The sequence below is a fragment of the Talpa europaea genome, assembly GCF_964194135.1.
Source record: "Talpa europaea genome assembly, chromosome: 15".
NCBI classification, from domain to species: Eukaryota; Metazoa; Chordata; class Mammalia; order Eulipotyphla; family Talpidae; genus Talpa; species Talpa europaea.
In genome coordinates this window covers 83,080,621-83,100,951 of record NC_140083.1, presented here as the reverse complement: position 1 = coordinate 83,100,951, position 20,331 = coordinate 83,080,621, and the positions used below count along the sequence as shown (strand labels likewise).

The window sequence follows — 20,331 nt, the reverse complement described above, 5'->3', positions numbered from 1 at the left end:
GCTGGTAGATATTTGCATTTGGGGAGGGGAGGGGAGCCAGAGGTCTGGCCAGCTGCCCGTTCCGTCAGTGCTGTGGGGCTTGCTCCTGGAGGAGACCCTCTAGGCCCCCCGAACTTTGCTTGTAGTTACCCGAAGACTGACCTACTCCCTGTTGTGCCACTTTCCCCTTCACGATGCCATTTGGAGGGCAGGGGTCTGCTCCCCAGCATGACGGGCGTTGGGGGTGATTCTGACTACCTTGCTTACAGATTCTTGGTTTGATAAATTTGTTGTACTCAAAAACTTGAAATGTAGGACGCCATTAAGTGTCTGTTTATATTTTTGGAATATTTGTATTACTTACACTTAATTAATAAAAGTGGGTTTAAAAACTCCACCCAGGAGTGGGCGCTGCCTCCTGACCCTGCTGCTGTTTATTTGGGTGCAAACCAGCCGCCATCTTTCTGCCCACAAAACCCTTCATCCCTACAGCTACACCCCCCACTCTGCCCCCACGGCGGGCCAGCCTTGCCTGCAGCTGGGAGGCCTGCAGGTGAACTCAGCTGCCAAAGTGGGCCTGCTTTACAACCAACGCCACTGCCATCCCGGAGCCTGACGAGCATGTGCTCGGGGTCCTGTTGACTTCTGGAAATGAATCGAAGTCCCAAGGAACATGGGGTCTTCTGTGCCCCTTACTGATACCCCCACACCAGGATCCCTGGAACACTAGAACACAAAGTGTGGCACATAGTAGGCACTCAGATGTTGCTGGTGCTGCTACGTGACCCCACAGAGCAAAACACGATGACCTCCTAACACTTCTAGTCAGCCTCCCAGACTTCCCTTCCCTGAGAAATGTCCAGAAGCTTCTCAGGCCCTTGCCAGCCTAGACATCCCGGGCACTCAGCGGACAGCTCCGGCCCCTGCCTCCTGTCATCAGCTTAATGCATCTGTATCTCCAATATGGCAAATTTCATATCCTCCCACCCTCTTCCCTGCATTATTGATGGACTGTGCACTTTTAAAAAATCAATTAGAGCAGGGTGTGGACGTGGAGTTGCAAAAGAAGCCTTTAAAAGTCGGCTCTTCTCGTTTCTGCTGTTTTGAATAGGAGCAGATAAAGCTTTCCCTCTGGTTTGAATAAGTCAAGCCCAGGGCTAGGTCCACTGTGATTGGCCAGGGCTAGGAAAATGCAGTTAAGATGCAAACACAAGCAAATATAACCCGGTGTCTATGCAGCCATTGCTGAGCTGCCACGGGACCTGGAGCCTCTGCTTTGGGTGGTTCTTCAACACCACTGCTGTCTCGCTGGAACTGAGGGGCCCTGGGAGAGAAGACGAGGTAAGCTCTGTTCTGCTGGCGGTGCATGCCCGGAGGGCCAGCCTCCTGAGCTCAGAGGAAAGGAGAGGAAGAGGAGGGTGCGATTTCCTTGGCTTTGTCTTCTTCAGTGTGGGTGCTAAAGGGTTGAAGCAGGAGTTCGTGAAACCTCCCGCCGCTGAGAAGTCAAGTTCCCTTTTAGAGACCTCTGGACCCCCAGGGCACTTTTTCAAAAGGTGGAATCGATGGAGGAGGAAACCCTTTGCCCCGCCTCAGAAAGATGGCATGAGGCAAGGCGGAAATGAAAACTAGCCTCCTCTGTGTGGGGTCCAGTCTGGGGATTAAGGGATACCAGTTCTTTAGGTGGGATTTCCAAACCCTGCTCCACCCCAGGGGGCTCCGCGGTCGCCTCAAAACATGCCAAATATTAAGTGCGGACTTCGGAGGGAGAGGAGACGGAGCTTTGGGGGACTTGAGGTCACAGATGTAAGCCAGTTTCCTGAGGGGTCAGTGCAGGAGAAGCCCCTTCTCGGAGCAAATCCTCTCCTGCACTCGGGGACCCTGCCCGGGGAGCTCCTTCCCCATAGCCCAGTCGCTGCCTCTGGCGTCTGACACCCACAGTCATTCGTGCCCCACGGTGTGGCCCTTCACCAGCTTGACAGCTCTGCCTCCCACTAAGGAACTCACCGCCAGGTCCCCTTCCCCTCGTTGGGCCACAGCATTTGCCTTCCGTGGCTGAAGTTCAGGGTCTGAAGAAAACCTAAACAAATATTTCCTGGCAGTTCTGAGCGAGCAGCGCAGGGTGGGGCCACGCCAGTTATCAAATTAAGAGCCGGGGCTGCTCGGCCTCGGGCGCTGCTCTGGCCCGCTGTCAGGAGACAGGGAGCCTGGTTGCTGGGTTGTTGCCGCTGTCCGTACTAGACAGCGGCACGTCGTCTCCAGATCTGGCCGCATCCACCACGGCTCAGGGAAAGAACGGCCTCTCCGCGGGCACACTGCGCCTCCGGTAGCTACTACGCGCCCCGCTCCTCTCCGGGGGGCTTTTTATGCTCCCTAAACCCATCAAGTCCACCCTTTGCCTCTCAGGCACATTCCCCAGTGATGGGGATTGTCAGATTGCAAGTTTCTCGACAGCAAGCCCCAGGCAGGCGTCCCAAGATGAAGCCCCTGTGTGTCCATGGACGTGTGGGGTGTCTTGAGAACCCCAGGCCCCTTGGACACACAGGACACACCCTCACTTCTCAGGGCCCCTTCCTCCCTCTCCCCACCCTACCTGTGGGCAGCCTAGGCATCGCGGGCCCTCGGGGGCCGCCCACAGGTCAGCGAGGACACGCCCGCCCTCCCCTGCTGGCACCACGAGCTCTGCACCCCAGACCCAGCGCAGACACCCCACTTTCCCTTTTTTTGGTGAGGCCCAGGGAATCTGTTAGTCACATGACCACAGCGGGAAGGGCTCTTTGAGATTTAGGGTAGCTTAAAAATTCTGGCATGTAAAAACCCAAGGAGAAGTCCAAGAGGACGGGCCGGACGTGGACGTGGGCAGAGCTGGAGGCAGTGAGCGCGAGCGAAGGCACCCACTTCGAACTGACGTGTCCCGACACGGCCGCTCTCCCCACCAGCCGCTGACTTCAGGCAAGACTAGGAAGGCCGCAGACACCCAAGTGGTTAAAGGCACAGGATGAGGATCCGAGATGGAGTTTGTTCTAGGGTGTGACCTTGGGCCAATTATTTAACCTCCGAAGCTTGACTTCCCTGTGGTGCCAGATGAACCAGCCCATGAGGCTTAAATAACAAAGCGGATCAGCACGGCTCACAGGGCATCACCCCTCTGCAAACAGTCGGGCTGTGACCAAACTCAGCGAGGGAAGGGCGCGTGGGAAGCAGCACGGCCGGCAGGGGCCCGCGGCTTCCAGCCTGCACTTGGACGGATTCACCGCGGTCTCCGCCACTGCTGAGAACCAGGGTGGGGGCGCCACAGGGCGCGGCGGGAGGCTGACGAGGCTGGGGAGTGACTGGGGAGAGGCGGGCGGGAGGCGTCATCTCCCCTGGCTCCGCATGTTTCCGTCCAGGAGGACCATGTCTCTGAGCAGCGCCTTCGGGGCTGTGGGCCACGACCCTGGGATCATCACCTGGAGAATAGAGGTGAGCTGGGCCCAGGCAGCTCCCTCCTCACCTCTGGACCTGAGGTGCACTCTGGCCCCCCAGGCCTGCTGGAGGCCCCCTAGTCACCTGCCTTCCTGCACAGTGAGAGGCCGTGCCCAGGCTTCCTCTCCGTGACCCTCCCTGCCCCCCCCCCCCCCGTGCTCACAGCAGGTGGTGGCAGGTGGTGGCAGGTGGAGGAAATACCCTGCCCTGGAGAGCAGAGCTCCAAGCAAAAATAAGCTTGCCCTTTATTCAGCCATCTGCTCAGAGACTGCGCTTCCAGTAAACGCCCTGCAGGGATGGGTGGGGCCTGGGCCACCCAGGAGACTTTGGGTTGCTTCTGCCAAAAAAACAGAGCCTGTCTTCCCCCCCCCCCACACCCTGGTTCCTGCAAAGCAGCAGGGGGGGCTGGGGTTGCTGCACAGACCAGGGCCTTCTCCTGGGCTTGGGGGCTGGCTGGCCCCGCACTCCAGGGACTTGGGCAGCTCTACCTGCAGAGGTGATGTGAGGCTCCTCTCCTGGCATCCCCCCAGCTCTGAGCCCAGTGTGGGTGCTACATCACCCCCCGAGATGCTGCACCTCACTCCTCCGGGGGACAGGGAGTCGCACCTCCATCACATCACTCAGATCGTTTCCTCATTTTAAGGCCCCCGGTTTATTTAGTGGGTCCTAAAAGGGTTACAAAAACTGTGGGACGTTTTTACCCTTAACACATCATCCCCAGAATGCACTTGGCATGACCGCGGTCAACTGCACTTGGACTCAGGGCTGAGAATCCCCGCCTGTGGGCAAGTGAACGGCCTCTGAGGACAAGTCAGAGATGCGGGTGACAAATCAAGGCCCTCACCTAGACTCCAAGGACTCTGGCACGGAGCCCTCACGCTGTTGGTGCCCATCTCCCATGGCTCCCACAGGATTCCCAGATGCTGACTCAGACCTTGGCCAGGGCAGAGCGGGGAGGCCCTGGCGCAGCCGCTCAGAGGCAGGCTCTGCTTGGTAGTTGATCTCCAGTCCCCCCCCCCCCCCCCCCCGCAAATGGCTGAAGGGCTTCGCAGGGCTCCTTACAGTGTAGCAAGAACAAACAGACAAAGGGGAGAAGGAGGGGGTGAGGATAGGCACCCAGATGCAGACCTTGGGGCTGTGCCGGCAGAGCTCAGCAGCCGAAGCCAGAGGGGTTGTCCCGTTAACTACGACTGGCTGCCACGCCCCGTAAGACCGGTGGGGACACCTCCCCTGCCTCCCCTCTGCCACCTGCCAAATGATGGGGAGGAGCAGGAGTTTGGGGATGAGGATGGGGCAGGAGAGGATGCGGCCGTACACACCCCTTGTCCTTCCAGAAAATGGAGCTGGCACTGGTGCCCCTGAGTGCCCACGGCAACTTCTACGAGGGGGACTGCTACGTCATCCTCTCGGTGAGCGCCACCACACCCTTTCCCTGGGCAGCCGGTCCCTGGGTTTCATTGAGAGGTTCCTGGTGATGCTAATCAGGCCACTGTCCTCCGTCTGGACCCCGGGTCCGGGTCCGTGCTGTGCAGAGCAAGCCTCGGTCTGAGTATCAAAGACCGTTGGGGTTTTAAATTTTGCATCCGAGGCAGGGCCTCCTTCAGAGCCTGGTGGGGTCACTGGCCACAGCGCTTCTCTCCCGAGGGGCCGGCCCCAGATTAAAGAGGCATAGGAGAGGCCAGATCCCTACGAGGCCGCCTCGGCCACCGAGTGCTCGTTCTAGTCGAGGACACGCAGGTGGCCGGGTCAGCGCCGGCCGGCCCGAGTGCAGGGCGGCGCAGGGAGGCACAAGGTAAGTGTCTGCGCTCCAGCTTGGAGAAGTTCCCCATGGGCCTCCATTTATTTTGAGAACAGCAAGCTCTGAGCTTCCCCCCAATGTGGGGAGGATTTGGGCGGCTGGAGCCAGCGAGCGGGGCTGCACGGCTCGCAGCAGGCGGACCCTGGAGGACAGGAGCCCCTGCACGGGGTCCCGGGGAGGGGGGGGCGGCGGCTGCAAAGGCGGCAGCTGCCCCACCCAACCGTCCCTCTGGCTCCCGCCCAGACCCGCAGAGCCGGCAGCCGCCTCTCCCAGGACATCCACTTCTGGATCGGGCAGGACTCCTCCCAGGACGAGCAGGGCTGCGCCGCCGTCTACACCGCGCAGCTGGACGACTACCTGGGGGGCGGCCCTGTGCAGCACCGCGAGGTCCAGTACTACGAGTCTGACACCTTCCGGGGCTACTTCAAGCAGGGCATCGTGTGAGTAGTTCGCATTCGCGGAGCAGGGACAGAAACGGCGGCTTAAGGGAAAGCCCAGACGGCGGAGAAGCGGCCGGAGAAGCGCTCAGGGAAATGCTAATGGAACCAGCCGCCACTCCCGCCGGGCAGGGCAGCACAGGATGGGCAGCGAGGGGTGCGGCGGGGTGGGACGAGCATTCTGAAGAGAGGTCGACGGCCACTGCGGCGAAAGACAGGGCCTGACAAGGCTGGTGCTGATGGGGTCGCGCTGGAAACTCTGCCCTGGAGAGTGAAAACAGGAATCCCAGGGAGCTCGGGATTTCTCACCCAAGGCAGCTTCCTGGGGGCCGGCCGCCCCCAGACTGAGGCACCAGGTAGCCCAAAGGCAGTTCCTGTGCTCCAGGGTGGCCTCCTGCCTGCCCTTCCTGTGCAGATGCCTGGGGTGGAGGCGGGCTGGGGTGGGGGGCGGGGGTAGGAGGGCCAGTGGCCTGGTCTTAAGGCTGTGAGGTCCCCAGGCTTCCACAGCTGCCGGCTTCGCTACAACCCGTTCCTGTCACACACTGACATTCAGATGGTTCCTGGGAGAAAACAAATTCCGCAGGGACTTGCTCCCTGACGCTCCCTCCGTCTGGAGCACCAGTCACCTGGCTGTTGGGTCCTGGGAGTATCTCAGCTCGACGTTACTCCTCCGAGAAGGGGGCCCCCCCGACTCAGTGCCGGAGCCCATGTGTGTGGCAGCGGTTACCACCACCTGATTGACCTTGCTTCTCCCCTGCATCACCCACCCCGCAGAGGCGGCATCTGTGGAACTCATGACTGTCTGCCAGTGCCCTGCACACAGACAGTGCTCCATAAATAACAGAATGGGCGGCCTCCTGGTGGCACAAGGGGCTAGTCTCAGCACTGTGAAGCTATCACCAGCCACTGAGGCATGAGTTCGATCCCCAGCCAGGGAGCTACCCACACGGCGCAGCAGACCTCTCCTGTCTCCCCGCTGCTCCCCTCAGCGGTGTATCTCGTCAGTCTGCCTGTTCTGTTCCCCACTCTGTCTCTGGTGAATCCTCTCACCCTCCACATCTCTGGCCTGTACCCCAGTTCTTGTATGCATAAATAATCTTAAAAATAATGGAATGGGGACCTCCCTGGTGGCGCAAGGGGTTAAGCACAGCACTATGAAGCAGTCTGCAGCCTCTGCAGCACAAGTTCGATTCCCAGCCATCCAGGGAGCAACCCACATAGCGCAGCAGACCTCTCCTGTCTCACCAGCTGCTCCCCTCAGCTGTGCATTTTGGTCAGCCTGCCTGTTCTGCTCCCCGCTCTGTCTCTGGTGAATCCTCTCACCCCCACATCTCTGGCCTGTACCCCAGCTCTTGTGTGCATAAATAAATCTTAAAAAAAAAAAAATAACGGAATGGGTGTTCCCTCAGCTACAAGAAAGGGGGTGTGGCCTCAGGGATGAAGCATGTGGAGACCAACACCTACGACGTGAAGCGCCTGCTGCATGTGAGGGGGAAGAGAAACGTCAGCGCCACAGAGGTGGGTCCTGCTCCTTCTGCCCAGGGCCGCCACCTGGCACCTGGGAATCCTTCCAGGACAACACCCACCTCTCACCGCAGGTGGATGTGAGCTGGGACAGCTTTAACCGAGGTGACGTCTTCCTGCTGGACCTGGGGAAAGTCATCGTTCAGTGGAACGGCCCGGAGAGCAACAGCGGGGAGCGGCTCAAGGTGAGACCCCACCTCCGCCCTTCCTCCCTCAGCCTGTCCCGGGGCGGCGGTCCCAGGGGCTTTCCCTTCTGCTTCCTCATGGGGCTTCCCCAAGATCAAGCTGCACCCCGCCTTGAGTAAAATCTGCTTTAAGGACTGGCCGAGGACAGAATCCCTGACTTGCCCCAGACGCAGCCTGCGCCCTGGGTCTAGGATGCTGCTCCTGCGTTCAGGCAGAGGCGGGCCCAGATGCACCAGGGGCTGCTTGGGCTTCTTGACAGGCTATGCTTCTAGCAAAGGACATCCGGGACAGGGAGCGCGGGGGCCGCGCTGAGATCGGCGTGGTCGAGGGGGACAGGGAGGCGGCGAGCCCGGAGCTGATGAAGGTCCTGCAGGACACCCTGGGCCGACGCTCCATCCTCAAGGGCGCGGTACCCGACGAGATCATAGACCAGCATCAGAAATCCAATACTATGCTGTACCAGTGAGTAGCGAAAGCCCACTGCTGGCTAGAAGTTGGGGTAGGAGGGCCACCCCCTAAAAATCCAGGCACCTCTGTTTGGTTCCTTGTTTGGGTGCCACGCCTGGCACCTGGCTTGCTTTTAGCCCTTTGCAAATGCAGCTTCCAGAAGGAACTTGGTGTTACCCACTGTTCTTGTGAACAACTATTCCTGTTCTCTTGGGGCAACTTCCTTCACTTGGGTCTATAATGCACAGAAACATGCTGGGGGAGCCTCCCTGGTGGCACAGGGAGTGAAGATGCAGCACTATGAAGCTATCCGCAGCCTCTGCAGCATGAGTTCGATCCCCAGCCAGGGAGCTACCCACATGGCACAGCAGACCTCTCCTGTCTCGCCTGCTGCTCCCCTCAGCAGTAGATTTCAGTGGCTCCGCCTGTTCTGTTCCCCACTCTGTCTCTGGGGAATCCTCTCACCCCCCACACCTCTAGCCTACACCCCAGTTTTTCTATGCATAAATAAATAAATCTTTAAAACAAACAAAAAGAAACATGGAGGGGGTAATGACCAGGAGAGAGAAGAACTTAGGTGTCTTCTAAAGAACAGAGTCCAGTATTCCCATCGCAGTCAAGCCATGACTGTGTTAAGAAGTCAAACTAGCCAGAAACTCCATCCCAAAACAAAGCCAGGAGAAAGCCAATGGCTACAAGATGCTTTGCCGAAGAGAAGCACAGCCTCATGTCTCCCCTTCTCCAGCGTCTCGGACTCGGGCGGGCAGCTGACAGTCACGGAGGTGGCGACGAGGCCACTGGTCCAGGACTTGCTGAATCACGATGTAAGTAGAACCCGGCTGGACTTGCTTGGGGTGGCCAGACCCGGCCTCGAGGCAGACCCGGGGGGCAGCCTTCCTCAGGTCTGGAGCAGCCATAACCTCCTTGCTCCCCACCTGCTTCAGGACTGCTACATCCTGGACCAGAGCGGGACCAAGATCTACGTGTGGAAAGGAAGAGGAGCCACGAAACTCGAGAAACAGTCCGCCATGTCGAAAGCCCTGGTAGGAGCAACAGATGTGTGATGTTGCCCCAAACGCCGCCAGCAGCCCTTGGGGGTGTTTAGAGAAAGATAACCCCAAGCACTTGAGCGTTCGCCTCGCAGATGCATGAGTCTCCAAGACAGACACTTGGGGCTTCAAATCCAGGCTTAGGATCCAGCTCTTGTGGTTGCTGTGAGGATTAATGACACCTGCAGCACCCACAGTGCCGCGTGGTGCACACACCTGCGCGTAGAAGGTGGCTGTGAAGGGGGCGTCACGTAGCAAGGTCACTGGCTCTGTTCGCCCGGAGCTTACACTTTGCACAGATAAGCCGGGAAGATGTACTTTCAAAGCAAGAAGCGAGCGAATGACCGGGATTCAGTCAGTGTATGAGTATTGAAAGAATACAGAGGCCCTTGCAAAAAAAAATTAGCAATTATCATAACGGGCCAAAGAAGAGATGCCAGCCAGCCCTTCCTTGAGGCGGGCGACTCGGTCCCGTGGCGGTTAGATTTGGCTCTGACTCCAAAGGGGGAGATCATCAGCCAGAGAACTCAGGGCAGCCCCTGATGAACCTGCCTTTCGGCGGGGGGCGGGGGATGTCCGCAGAACTTCATCCAGATAAAGGGTTACCCGAGAAGCACCAACGTGGAGGCCGTCAGCGACGGCGCCGAGTCGGCCATGTTCAAGCAGCTGTTCCAGAAGTGGACTGTGAAGGACCAGACCACGGGCCTTGGGAAGACGTTCAACGTTGGTAAAATCGGTGAGGTTGCCCCCCACTAGGTCTTCCCACAGCTAGAACTCTCTAGAAAGGCAGGCAGATGCTTCCCCCACTTGGCTTCAGCCAACCCCTTCTCTGCAGCTAAAGTTTTCCAGGATAAATTTGACGTGACTCAGCTGCACAGCAAGCCGGAGGTGTCTGCCCGGGAAGGGATGGTGGACGACGGCAGCGGAGAGGTGCAGGTGAGCCGATGGTTCAGGGCAGGCAGCACTGGGCCTGCCGGCTGTTCCGCTGTAGAGGAGGCGGTGAGTCTGTCTGCGTCGTGTTCATGCTCGCCTCTGGCAGAGTATTTGCTGAGAGGGATCCAAGTCTGCAGTTTCCCTACAACCCTGCAAGGAAGTGAGAGGCAGACGCCCCAGCCGCTGCCAAGCACTCACCTGCAGGTCTATTCAAATCATCTCTGCCCCGTGATGGGGACGGACCTGGCCAGGGACGATCCAGTTCTCCAGATTCAAATCATGCAAACGTGATGAGCCCTCACCACTGGCAGAGACCCAGAGGGGGAGGCAGCACTTTAAGGGGCCCTTCGTGCCTTACCCCGCGTTCTCCCTCGGCTGGGCCCCGCCCGCATGCTGCTGTCTCCTCAGGTAGGAGCAGCGTGTCTCCTCCTTTGCCCAGGTCTGGAGGATTGAGAACCTGGAGCTGGTCCCCGTGGACCAGCAGTGGCACGGCTTCTTTTACGGGGGAGACTGCTATTTGATCCTCTACACGTACGAGATGAACGGGAAGCCACATTACATCCTGTACATCTGGCAGGTAGCCTGGGGCCGGCTCCCAGCTTCGGGTCCTGATGCGTCCTCTGGCCTCCGAGCTGGGGCAGCAGGCAGCCGGGGCCTCACTCCCGCTCTCGCCCCCGCAGGGCCGCCACGCCTCACAGGATGAGCTGGCAGCCTCGGCGTACCAGGCCGTGGAGGTGGACCGGCAGTTCGACGGGGCCCCCATGCAGGTCCGGGTAGCCATGGGGAAGGAGCCACGCCACTTCATGGCTATCTTCAAAGGGAAGCTGGTTATCTTTGAGGTGAGAACCCCCAGGAGGTAAAACGGCACCGTGATAGGCATGCTCAGAGCTGACACCACAGGGGAAAGAAGGCGAGGAGCAGGGCATGAGATGAAGACAGGAGGGGGCTCATCCCTCTGCCACGCACAAGAAACCCGCTGCCGAGAGGGGCTCAAGTCCAAGCCACGGCCTACTTGATGTGCAGGTGCTGTACCTTCTGCTCCCTACCTCCGCGCCCCACGCGACGCCCAGTGGGTCCTCACTAGACCCCAGTGTGCCACACCATGCCCCACAACCCTACCCCAAAATGGGCCCCTCTAATTTTTCCACGAATCCCTGGTTGAAGTCCTAGCGGGAACGTGTAACGCTGCGTGCGTATTATCGCACAGCCTAAGGCCAAGCTCGAGTCTTGTCCTTGGTCAGCCAGGTTTCCAAGCCTCTATTTCCCCATCTGCGCGCGGGCTCGTACTGCCTTCTCTGAGGAATTATTGTGGAGATCAGTGAAATGATGTCGCTGAGGTCCCAGCCACAGACCACGCAGTACAGACCTCAGAGTAAAAGCTACTGTCGTCAGGGCTGCAGCTCCAGCCTTCCCTGACCTCTCCCGCGCCTGCAAGTCTCCAGGGCAAAAACGGTGTCAAACACATGGTGTTCTCCCCACGGCGAGCCCAGGGCTCTGCTCATGTGCTACACTTCAGGCCCAGACAGCTTTTCTCCTTCTCTCTAGGGTGGGACTTCCAGGAAGGGAGGTGCCGAGCCTGCCCCTCCGGTAAGGCTCTTCCAGATTCAAGGAAACGACAGCTCGAACACCAAAGCGGTAGAGGTCCCGGCCTTGGCCTCCTCCCTGAACTCCAACGATGTCTTCCTGCTGCAGACCCAGGCAGAGCACTACCTGTGGTACGGCAAGGTAGGGCGGCAGCCCAGGGGTCACCCAGCCCCTTGGCGCCCAACGCGGCACCTGCCCTTCCGTCAGGGCCAGAAAGGGACTAAAGGCGGGCTGGAGCGGTCTTCAAAAAGAGGAACTTTTGCCTAAAGGCCCTGCAAAGGCACTGCCCATATTTCTCAGCCAGGCCTCCGGTGAGAAACCTGCCGGCCGCTCCGCTCACACCCAGGAGACACTCCCTAGACTCTGAGCAGACGGAGGCAGAAAGCGCCCCTCATCCTCCCACAGCAGTTGGGCGGGTTGTAACTAACACTGAACAAAAAAACACTAAAAATGTGATTTTTATCCATTCAGATTACAACTGCATTAAAAAGCATAAAATTAATTTACAGAAGAGAATTGAACAGGGAAAGATGTACATCATCATCAGTCACTGGGAGATGCAAATGAAAACTTGCATGAGATGCCGCCATACACCTGTTAGACTGGCTTTAAAAACTAACCAATACTGACTGGGCCTCCCTGCTGGCACAGGGTTAAAGTCTCAGCACTAGGAAGCAATCCGCAGCCGCTGCAGCAGCGTGCCATCCCCCCACCAGGGAGCTACCCACATGGCGCAGCAGACCTCTCCTGTCTCCCCGCTGCTCCCCTCAGCAGTGGATTTCAGTAGAGCTGCCTGTTCTGCTCCCCGCTCTGTCTCTGGTGGATCCTCTCACCCCCCACACCTCTGGCCTGCACCCCAGCTCTTGTATGCATAGGTAAATTAAAATAAATTAAAAAAAAATTTACCAATATTAAGTGTAGACGAGGATGCAGAGCTATAAGAACTCAAACATTGTTGAACGGGATGTTAAGTCGCACAGCCTTTGGAAAATAATTGGACAATTTCTTACAAAATGTAATTTACCGTATGACCCAGCCATCTTACTCCTGGGTATTTACCCAGGTGATAAAAAGACTCTCTTTACACAAAAACCCATGCACCAGTGTATCGCGTAGTACCTTTACACACTCATCAAATCCAGAAGCAACTCAACTGGAAAGTGGAGAAAACAGAGGCCACCTGCGCAAGGGGTACTATCTAGCAGCACAAAGAAACAAGCTATTGATACTCACAACCTGGATGAATCGCAAATACATGAGCTAAGTGAAAGAAGCCAGACTCCAAGCCCACTTGGTGTTCTTAAGACATTCTGGAAAAGGCAAAAGTACAGTAGTAACAAATAGATTAGTGGTCGCCAGAGGTTAAAGACAGGGGAAGGTTTCCCTACAAAGCGATAGCCTGAGGGGTTTTTTGCAGAGGCGATGCAACTGTTCTGTTCATCCACTTCGGCGGTAACAAGATTTTGTGTGTTTATCCAGACTCACAAGACTGTATGCCAAAAAGGATGAACTTTCCTGCTTAGAATTTTTTAAAAAGATTTATTTATTTATGGGGTACAGGCCAGAGGTGTGGGGGGTGGGAGATTCCCTAGAGACAGAGTGGGGAGCAGAACAGGCGGATCTACTGAAATCCACTGCTGAGGGGAGCGGCGGGGAGACAGGAGAGGTCTGCTGCGCCATGTGGGTAGCTCCCTGGCCAGGGGATTGAACTCATGCCACAGTGGTGGGGATACCTTCAAGGTGCTGTGTCTTTAACCTCTGCACCACCAGGGAGGTCGCACCTGCATATAATTTTAAAAGTAGATTTAAATTTTTCTCTTAAAAAGAGAAAGAATCAAAAGGAGGGGCTAAAAATCAACCGTAACTGAAGCAAAGGTGTCTCTCGTCAACATTCGCTGTGGGTTTTGGAGTCTAGACCTGCACTTTGCCACTGGGGGCAGGGGAAAGGGTTCCTCCCCAACCCCTTCCCAGCTCTAGAACCGTCTCTCTGTCTCCTGGACCTGCGAGGCTGTGGCTGAGCAGCTGGCTGGGTGACACGGAGTCTTAGCCTCGGCTTTGCCCCACGTCCGCTGCCTGCGTGCGCTGCGCCTAGCTGTGCGCTCTCCCGCCACCCAGGGCTCCAGCGGGGATGAGCGGGCCATGGCCAGAGAGCTGGCCGGGCTTCTCTGCGGCGGCACGGAAGACACTGTGGCCGAGGGCCAGGAGTCAGCCGAGTTCTGGGACCTGCTGGGAGGGAAAACTCCCTATGCCAACGACAAAAGGTACGGATGGGACCAGGGCGCCCCTCCCCTGGCTCCCCCTGCCTCCCAGGCTTGGGAGCTGCACAGGCTCTAAGATCCTTTTCAGTTTTAAAAATAGGACCCTTTAAGGATTTCACTTCCTTTAAATGGACACTATTGCAGACTACAGCAGGAGACCCAGGACGTCCAGCCCCGTCTCTTCGAATGTTCCAATAAGACTGGCAGGTTCACTGTCACGGAGATCACAGACTTCACCCAAGATGACCTGAATCCAGGTGATGTGATGCTCCTGGATACCTGGGACCAGGTAAGACATGGCCAGAGGGGGGCCTCCCTGGTGGCTCAGCGCTAACACCGCCACGGCCTAAGTTCCTTCCCAGGTCAGGGAGTGACCCACATGGCGCGGCAGACCTCTCCTGTCTCCCGGCTGCTCCCCTCCGCAGTGGATTTCAGTGGATCCGCCTGTTCTGCTCCCCACTGTCTCTGGGGACTTCTCTCCCCCACCCCCGCACCTCTGGCCTACACCCCAGCTCTTGTATGCATACATAGATAAAAATAGATCTTTAAAATAAATAAAAAGACATGGCCAGAGAATTCGGAAGAAATGATAAAGGCCCCCCTGGTTTAGGCTGGGTTTTGTGGCCCCTCCACCCCAGAGTAGCCTGCAGCTCTAACACTCAAGCATGGGCCGCGGCCGGCTGCACAGGGGCAACAGGCAGGGACAGAACCAGCGGTGGCACGTTTGACAAACACACGGGAGCCGCGCCAGCTGGTCTTGGCGACTCACTGGATTTGGGGTCCTTAGGATGTCTCCTTGGGTGACTAGAAGGATGACAGTCACCCAGCGTGGAGACACGGGCAAGAGGTGAGCACGCTGGGCTGTGCTCTGGCGGTGTTACATCTGAGGTGCTGGGTGACAGCAAAGGGGAGGAGGGATTCCGCAGGAAGTCAGGCTAGGGAAGCCAAAGCCGGAGTCCAGGGAGGGCGCTCAGGGCTGGAGACGGAGTCAGAGATCGGGACACACCCGGCCATGAAAATCACAAATCCACTGATCCTCAGGAAGTGTTTCTCTGCTGAATAGGGAGGCTGAGAAGGTTCTCCGGCAGCTGTGAATTGCTGAGAGGGAAGCCAGGGTCACACCTAGGATTTGCTACCTGTGCCTGGCGCAAGCACAGTGGTGAGTGGCCACTCTTCACACAACAGGTGTTCCTCTGGCTCGGGGCTGAGGCCAACGCCACAGAGAAGGAGAGCGCCCTCAGGACGGCCCAGGAGTACCTGCACACTCACCCCAGCGGCCGGGACACCGACACCCCGATCCTGATCCTTAAGCAAGGGTTCGAGCCTCCCAACTTCACAGGCTGGTTCTTAGCCTGGGATCCTCACATCTGGAGCGTAAGAGCAGAGAGCCCGGGGAAGGCGTCCTTACTGCCGAGGGCTGCAGTGGGAGGGGCTCCCTGGGGTGCTGACTCAAGGGCTGAGGAAATCCAGCACCCCATTTCTCCCACTCCTGCTCCACACCCTGCTTCTCCTTTTCTTCTCTTCCTCACTAAGTCCAACGAGAGAATCCACAGCTTGTCTGGGGAATGAGCAGTGCGCAGAAATGCATTTATAAAATGTAGCCGCATATGTTTCCTTCTCAAGTTGCATAGCTGAGGCCAACAGTGTCCGAGTGTTGGTAGATGAGGAAGCTGGGGGCAGTTATTTCTCTAAAGTCAAGACAAGGGCCTCCCCTGGTGGCGCAGGCGGTTGAGCACTGCGCTATGAAGCTGTCCGCAGCCTCTGCAGCGCCGGTTTGATTCCAGCCGGCCGGCGAGGGTCCCACATGGTGCGGCAGGCCTCTCCTGTCTCGCCCGCTGCTCCCCTCAGCCGTGTATTTCTTCAGTCTGCCTGTTCTGTTCCCTGCTCTGTCTCTGGTGAATCCTCTCACCTTCTCGCGCATCTGGCCTGTACCCCAGTTCTTGTATAAATAATTTTTTTTTATATAGAGGCATGTTTTATTTATTTAATTTATTTATTTGTTTGTTTTGTTTATACATGCACTGGGTACAGTCAGAAGCGCAGGAGGGTGAGAGAATTCACCAGAGCCAGAGCGGGGAGCAGAGCAGGCAGAAGGACCGAGGTACACTGCTGAGGGGAGCAGCGGGCGGCAGGAGAGCTCTGCGCGCCATGTGGGACCCTCCCCAGTGGCCGGGGAGCAGCCGGGGATCGAACTGGCGCCGCACAGGCTGCGGGCAGCTTCGCAACCCAGCGCTCAACCGCTGCGCCACTGGGGAAGCCCTAAATAAATAAATCTTAAAAAAAAAATAAAGTCAAGACAAAGCAGTAGGAAGAAGTCGGGTTTTTCTGCCCCCTAATCCGTTGCTCTGTCTTGTCTTGTACAGAGGCCTAAGGGGGCGCAGCCAAGCATACAGGTCATGTTTTAGTGCCTGCCAACCCTGCCTGGATTCAGAACGGGGGGTTTCATTTTTGCTTATCCCAGAAGTGCCCTCTGATCCGCTACTGTGCTATTCCGCAGGGGAAAGTATGTCTGAGATGTGCCTCCCTTACAAGCAACAGCTCATTCTGTGGTTTCCATCTCTTCTTTTCAGGGAGGAAAATCATATGAACAGTTAAAAGAAGAGCTGGGGGACACTGCTGCTATCCTGAAAATCACTGCCGTGAGTGGGGTTGGCTCTGGGGGAAGCAAGTCACTCGGGCAACCAGCGCCAAAGAGAAGCAGTGACCCCACAGATGCCACCCAGGGGAACCCGCCCGACCCCGGAGGACGGCTCCAGCCATCTATTTTGATATGAAGATTGTTTTAATCAATAGAAACGCAAGTTTCAGAGCCATAATTGCCCTCCCCTCTCCCCCCGCCCCGCAATCTAGTCTAGACTTGCTATTGAAACAAACAAAAACTAATTTTATTATTGAACTCCCCACGCCATCTGGGACCTAAATTTACTGGCAGTATTTTTCAGAAATAATAAGCTTCCAGCGCTCATGATCTGTTTATCAGTTTCTAACAGCGGAGTCAGGAGCTCAGGCCAGTCCCTCTATCTTAGTGTCTGGCCTGCGACCCTACAGCTTTCCCGCCAGGAGTGGGGCACCAGGGCCAACCATCTGGCAACTCGCTCCTTCGTGCTCTACAAACTCAACTTTCCAAAGCTACTGGTCATGCAGTCTTTAAAATGCATTTAAGAAATGTCTTTAAATGGAATTCATTTAAAGGCTGGGAAGGTAAAACCCGGGGGAAGTGCCGAGGAGTGACATCAGAGTATGTAACTGCGAGTGAAGCCCAGCATCTAAGCCGCAGTGGCGACACAGATTCACCAAACTTACTGAGCCAGCCTTCCCAAGAAGGGCCCAAATCCGAGTATTTTAGATTCCCAGCTGGTTTGGACACGCAGCCAGGCTTGGGGCCACTGTTCTAGAAGGTGACCCCAAAGGATGAAGTGGTATAAGCCAAAATTTAAATCTGGTACACATAGAACTGCAACTTCACAAACCCTGAAATGCCTTTCATTTCCTGTCTACATCCGTGTCGTACCTAGGACATGAGGAGCACAACCCTCTCCCTGAATTCCAGTAACGCTGAGCCCAATTATTACCCTCTAGAAGTTCTACTGAAAAGTCAGAATGAAGGGCTGCCTGAGGAGGTGAATCCTGCCAAAAAGGAGGTGAGTTCCTTCAGGGTGGGAGTGAAGCTTTCCCTAAGCGCCCCGCCTGCGGCTGGGGAGAGGTCCGGCAGCTAGCAGCTCGGGCCAGAATCCCAAGGCTCCTTCTTGACTCCTGTTTTCTCACCTCCCACATGAACCCACCAGCCAGGCTCTGTCCACTCCTGCCCATCTCTCTGCTGTTCATCTGAACCAGCCATCAACTGACTACGGCTGTCGTCCCCAAACTGGTTGCCACTCACCCTACAGTCTGTTCTCCACGTAACAGCCAATGGGCTTTTAAAATTGATGACGTTGCTCTATTTAAAACACACTGAATAGCTTCCCACTGCACTTAAAAAAGAAACTGAAGTTCTTACTCTGGCCTCCAAGGCCCTACCAAGCTGGCCCCTGCCCCTGTGATTTCAGCTACCCACGCCATCACCCCTTCCTCACACCCCCCCACGTCACCCCCCCCCCCCCCGCCCAGCTGCTCCTGTTCCTCACACACGCTCATCCCAGTCTTTGTTTTTACCCTTCTGTTGCTTCTGGCGGAAAAAAAAATCTCCAGGTCATCCCCGTCTCATTAGTTACGTCTCCACTCCAATGTCGCCTCCCCAGGAAGGCCTCCCCTGTACCCCCACCCCCAGTTCCTTTACACTTGTCCACTCTCTCCCCCGTCTAGTGACAAATCCTTAAGCGCAAGAACTTTGCTATCCTGTTCATTATCACATTCTCCAGTCCTAGCAGGAAGCAGACACTCCTTAACTTTTTTTTTCAAAGATTTATTTATTTATGCAAACAAGAGCTGGGGTACAGGCCAGAGGTGTGGGGGGTGAGAGGATTCGCCAGAGACAGAGTGGGGAACAGAACAGGCAGACTGACTGAAATCCACTGCTGAGGGGAGCAGCAGGGAGACAGGAGAGGTCTGTCTCACCATGTGGGTTGCTCCCTGGCCAGCCAGGGATGGAACTCGTGCTGCAGAGGCTGCGGACAGCTTCACAGTGCGGTGCTTAACTCCTTGCGCCACCAGGGGGCCCTGACACTCTTTAACTTCTAATCAAATGAATTATCATGCTCGTATTGAATGAATTACTTTCTTTCCCCCTTGAAGGATTTGGGAAAGGGTTCTAAATATTCCACATTGTCTCATCTAGTCAAATCTTAAGTATCTGAGCTATAACTTTCTTGAAAACAGGTTGCTTATCTTAGAAATTTTACTTGGATAGAAAATACTCATTAATAATCACTAAATAAATGTCAGAATTTGATACTGTCAACAAGGTCCACCTGCTCCTGCATTTTTTTTTTTTTTTTTGTGGGACCCTCGCCGGGGAACGAACCGGCGCTGCAGAAGCTGCGGGCAGCCTCGCAACCCAGCGCTCAACGGCTGTGCCACCAGGGGAGGCCCTGCTCTTGCATTTAAAATATCGAGATAGGGGCCTCCCTGGTGGCGCAAGGGGTTAAGATGCAACCTATGAAGCTGTCTGCAGCCACTGCAGCATGAGTTTGATCCCCGGCACAGCAGACCTCTCCTGTCTCCTCGCTGCTCCCCTCAGCAGTGTATTTCAGTAGATCTGCCCGTTCTGCTCCCCACTGTCTCTAATGAATCCTCTCACCCCTCCAACACCTCTGGCCTGTACCCCAGTTCTTGTGTGCATAAATAAATAAATCTTTAAAAAATAAAATACCTAGGTAAAAATGGCAGATAGGAACATAAAGGAAAACCATCATTTGATTTATTCTCTATTCAGGCAAACTCTTAATGCCTAAAAAAAAAAAAAAAATCTAATCTCTAGAATTCATAGATAAAACATAACCCACTATCTTCTCTCAACAAAAAACAAACAAACAAAAACAAACAAACAAAAAAAAACCAGTATCATGAGAGCAGCGAATCTGGTCAGTTTCTTCACAGCAGGAGCCCGCAGCCTGAGGAGCTCTAGTGGACACTCATTGCAGACCCGAAAACTTTACTCCTCTTCCCCAGCTGGGCCTCCCCCTGCCCCCTCGCCCCAGCTCTGCTGGCACCCATGCCTGCCAGCTCTATCTTCTAACCAGAAACTTCGTTTTCTCTCTTAGAATTACCTCTCTGAACAGGACTTTGTTTCTGTGTTTGGCATCACAAGAGGGCAATTTGCTGTCATGCCCGGCTGGAGACAGCTCCAGATGAAGAAAGAAAGGGGGCTTTTCTAAGGCCAGACGGCGCACGCCTACTGTAAAACCACAGCAAAGGGCAAACAGTGCCAATGATCGGGAAAGAATTTATCTACCAGTCTCCGCCTAACATTCAGCTCGATTCAGATCCCACCGGGTCTGCAGATGACAGCATGCGCTCCCTGCCTCGCCCCCCTACTGTCACAGACCTTAACTGTTAGTACCCACTGTTAGATGTCATGGCCTTCGAACTAAAGCCTCAGCAGAAAATGCAAAAATTGCATGAATCTGGAGAAGTAAAAACGAAGGGACAGTAAGACTAATTTTATAGAGTTAATACTAGGGCCAGGACCTAAATTTGTCTTAAATTCCAGGATGAGTATTTCCAAAACCTATTTAACCCACAGTCACTGAAGTTATTTACCCTAAACTCATACCCTAAAGTCAAAACCCAAATGCCCCGAATTGTATGCGCCAGAGATTTTTAACTTTTCAAATAAAGACACCCGTACGAGCAAATGGAGTCCTTGTCATTTTGGGTTTGCCTGTTCAGCCATCACCTCATGTGGCACTGGGGGAAACGTCTCGGGGCGGGAGAGCGCGGCGCTGTGGAGAGTGCTCTGGAGAACCTGGCCACTGTGATTCGCTTCTGGCACAAGAATGTCAAAATCTGCCTTCCAGCTGTCCAGGAAACCTCAGTCCCCACCCGTCCACACCCCCTTATTCAAGAGACTCAGAGCCAGGTGTTATCAATTGCAGCAACGCGGCCGACACCAGTGTGTAGACGGCTGTGGAGAGCCTTCAAAGCACGCAAGAGACATCAACAAATGAAGCACACTTTCCAGACTAAGTCTGAGTCAACAGTTCCAAAGAAATGCACGTGGCGGACGGGACCAGGAT

General features: G+C 55.8%; 1 protein-coding gene across 1 annotated transcript; it reads left to right on the top strand.

The window, feature by feature from the left end:
* Window positions 1-3,372: 3,372 nt before the first annotated feature.
* Window positions 3,373-19,470, top strand: AVIL (advillin; the record flags this gene model as incomplete). The annotated part of the gene is made up of 19 exons (XM_084255554.1): window positions 3,373-3,438; window positions 4,776-4,850; window positions 5,483-5,679; window positions 7,086-7,194; window positions 7,275-7,385; window positions 7,646-7,848; window positions 8,579-8,657; window positions 8,778-8,876; window positions 9,465-9,618; window positions 9,718-9,818; window positions 10,255-10,392; window positions 10,496-10,654; window positions 11,361-11,540; window positions 13,515-13,660; window positions 13,802-13,946; window positions 14,843-15,031; window positions 16,228-16,296; window positions 17,173-17,298; window positions 19,357-19,470. The coding sequence occupies 19 exons, from the start codon at window positions 3,373-3,375 to the stop codon at window positions 19,468-19,470; spliced, it is 2,460 nt and encodes an 819-aa protein (XP_084111680.1).
* Window positions 19,471-20,331: the final 861 nt, after the last annotated feature.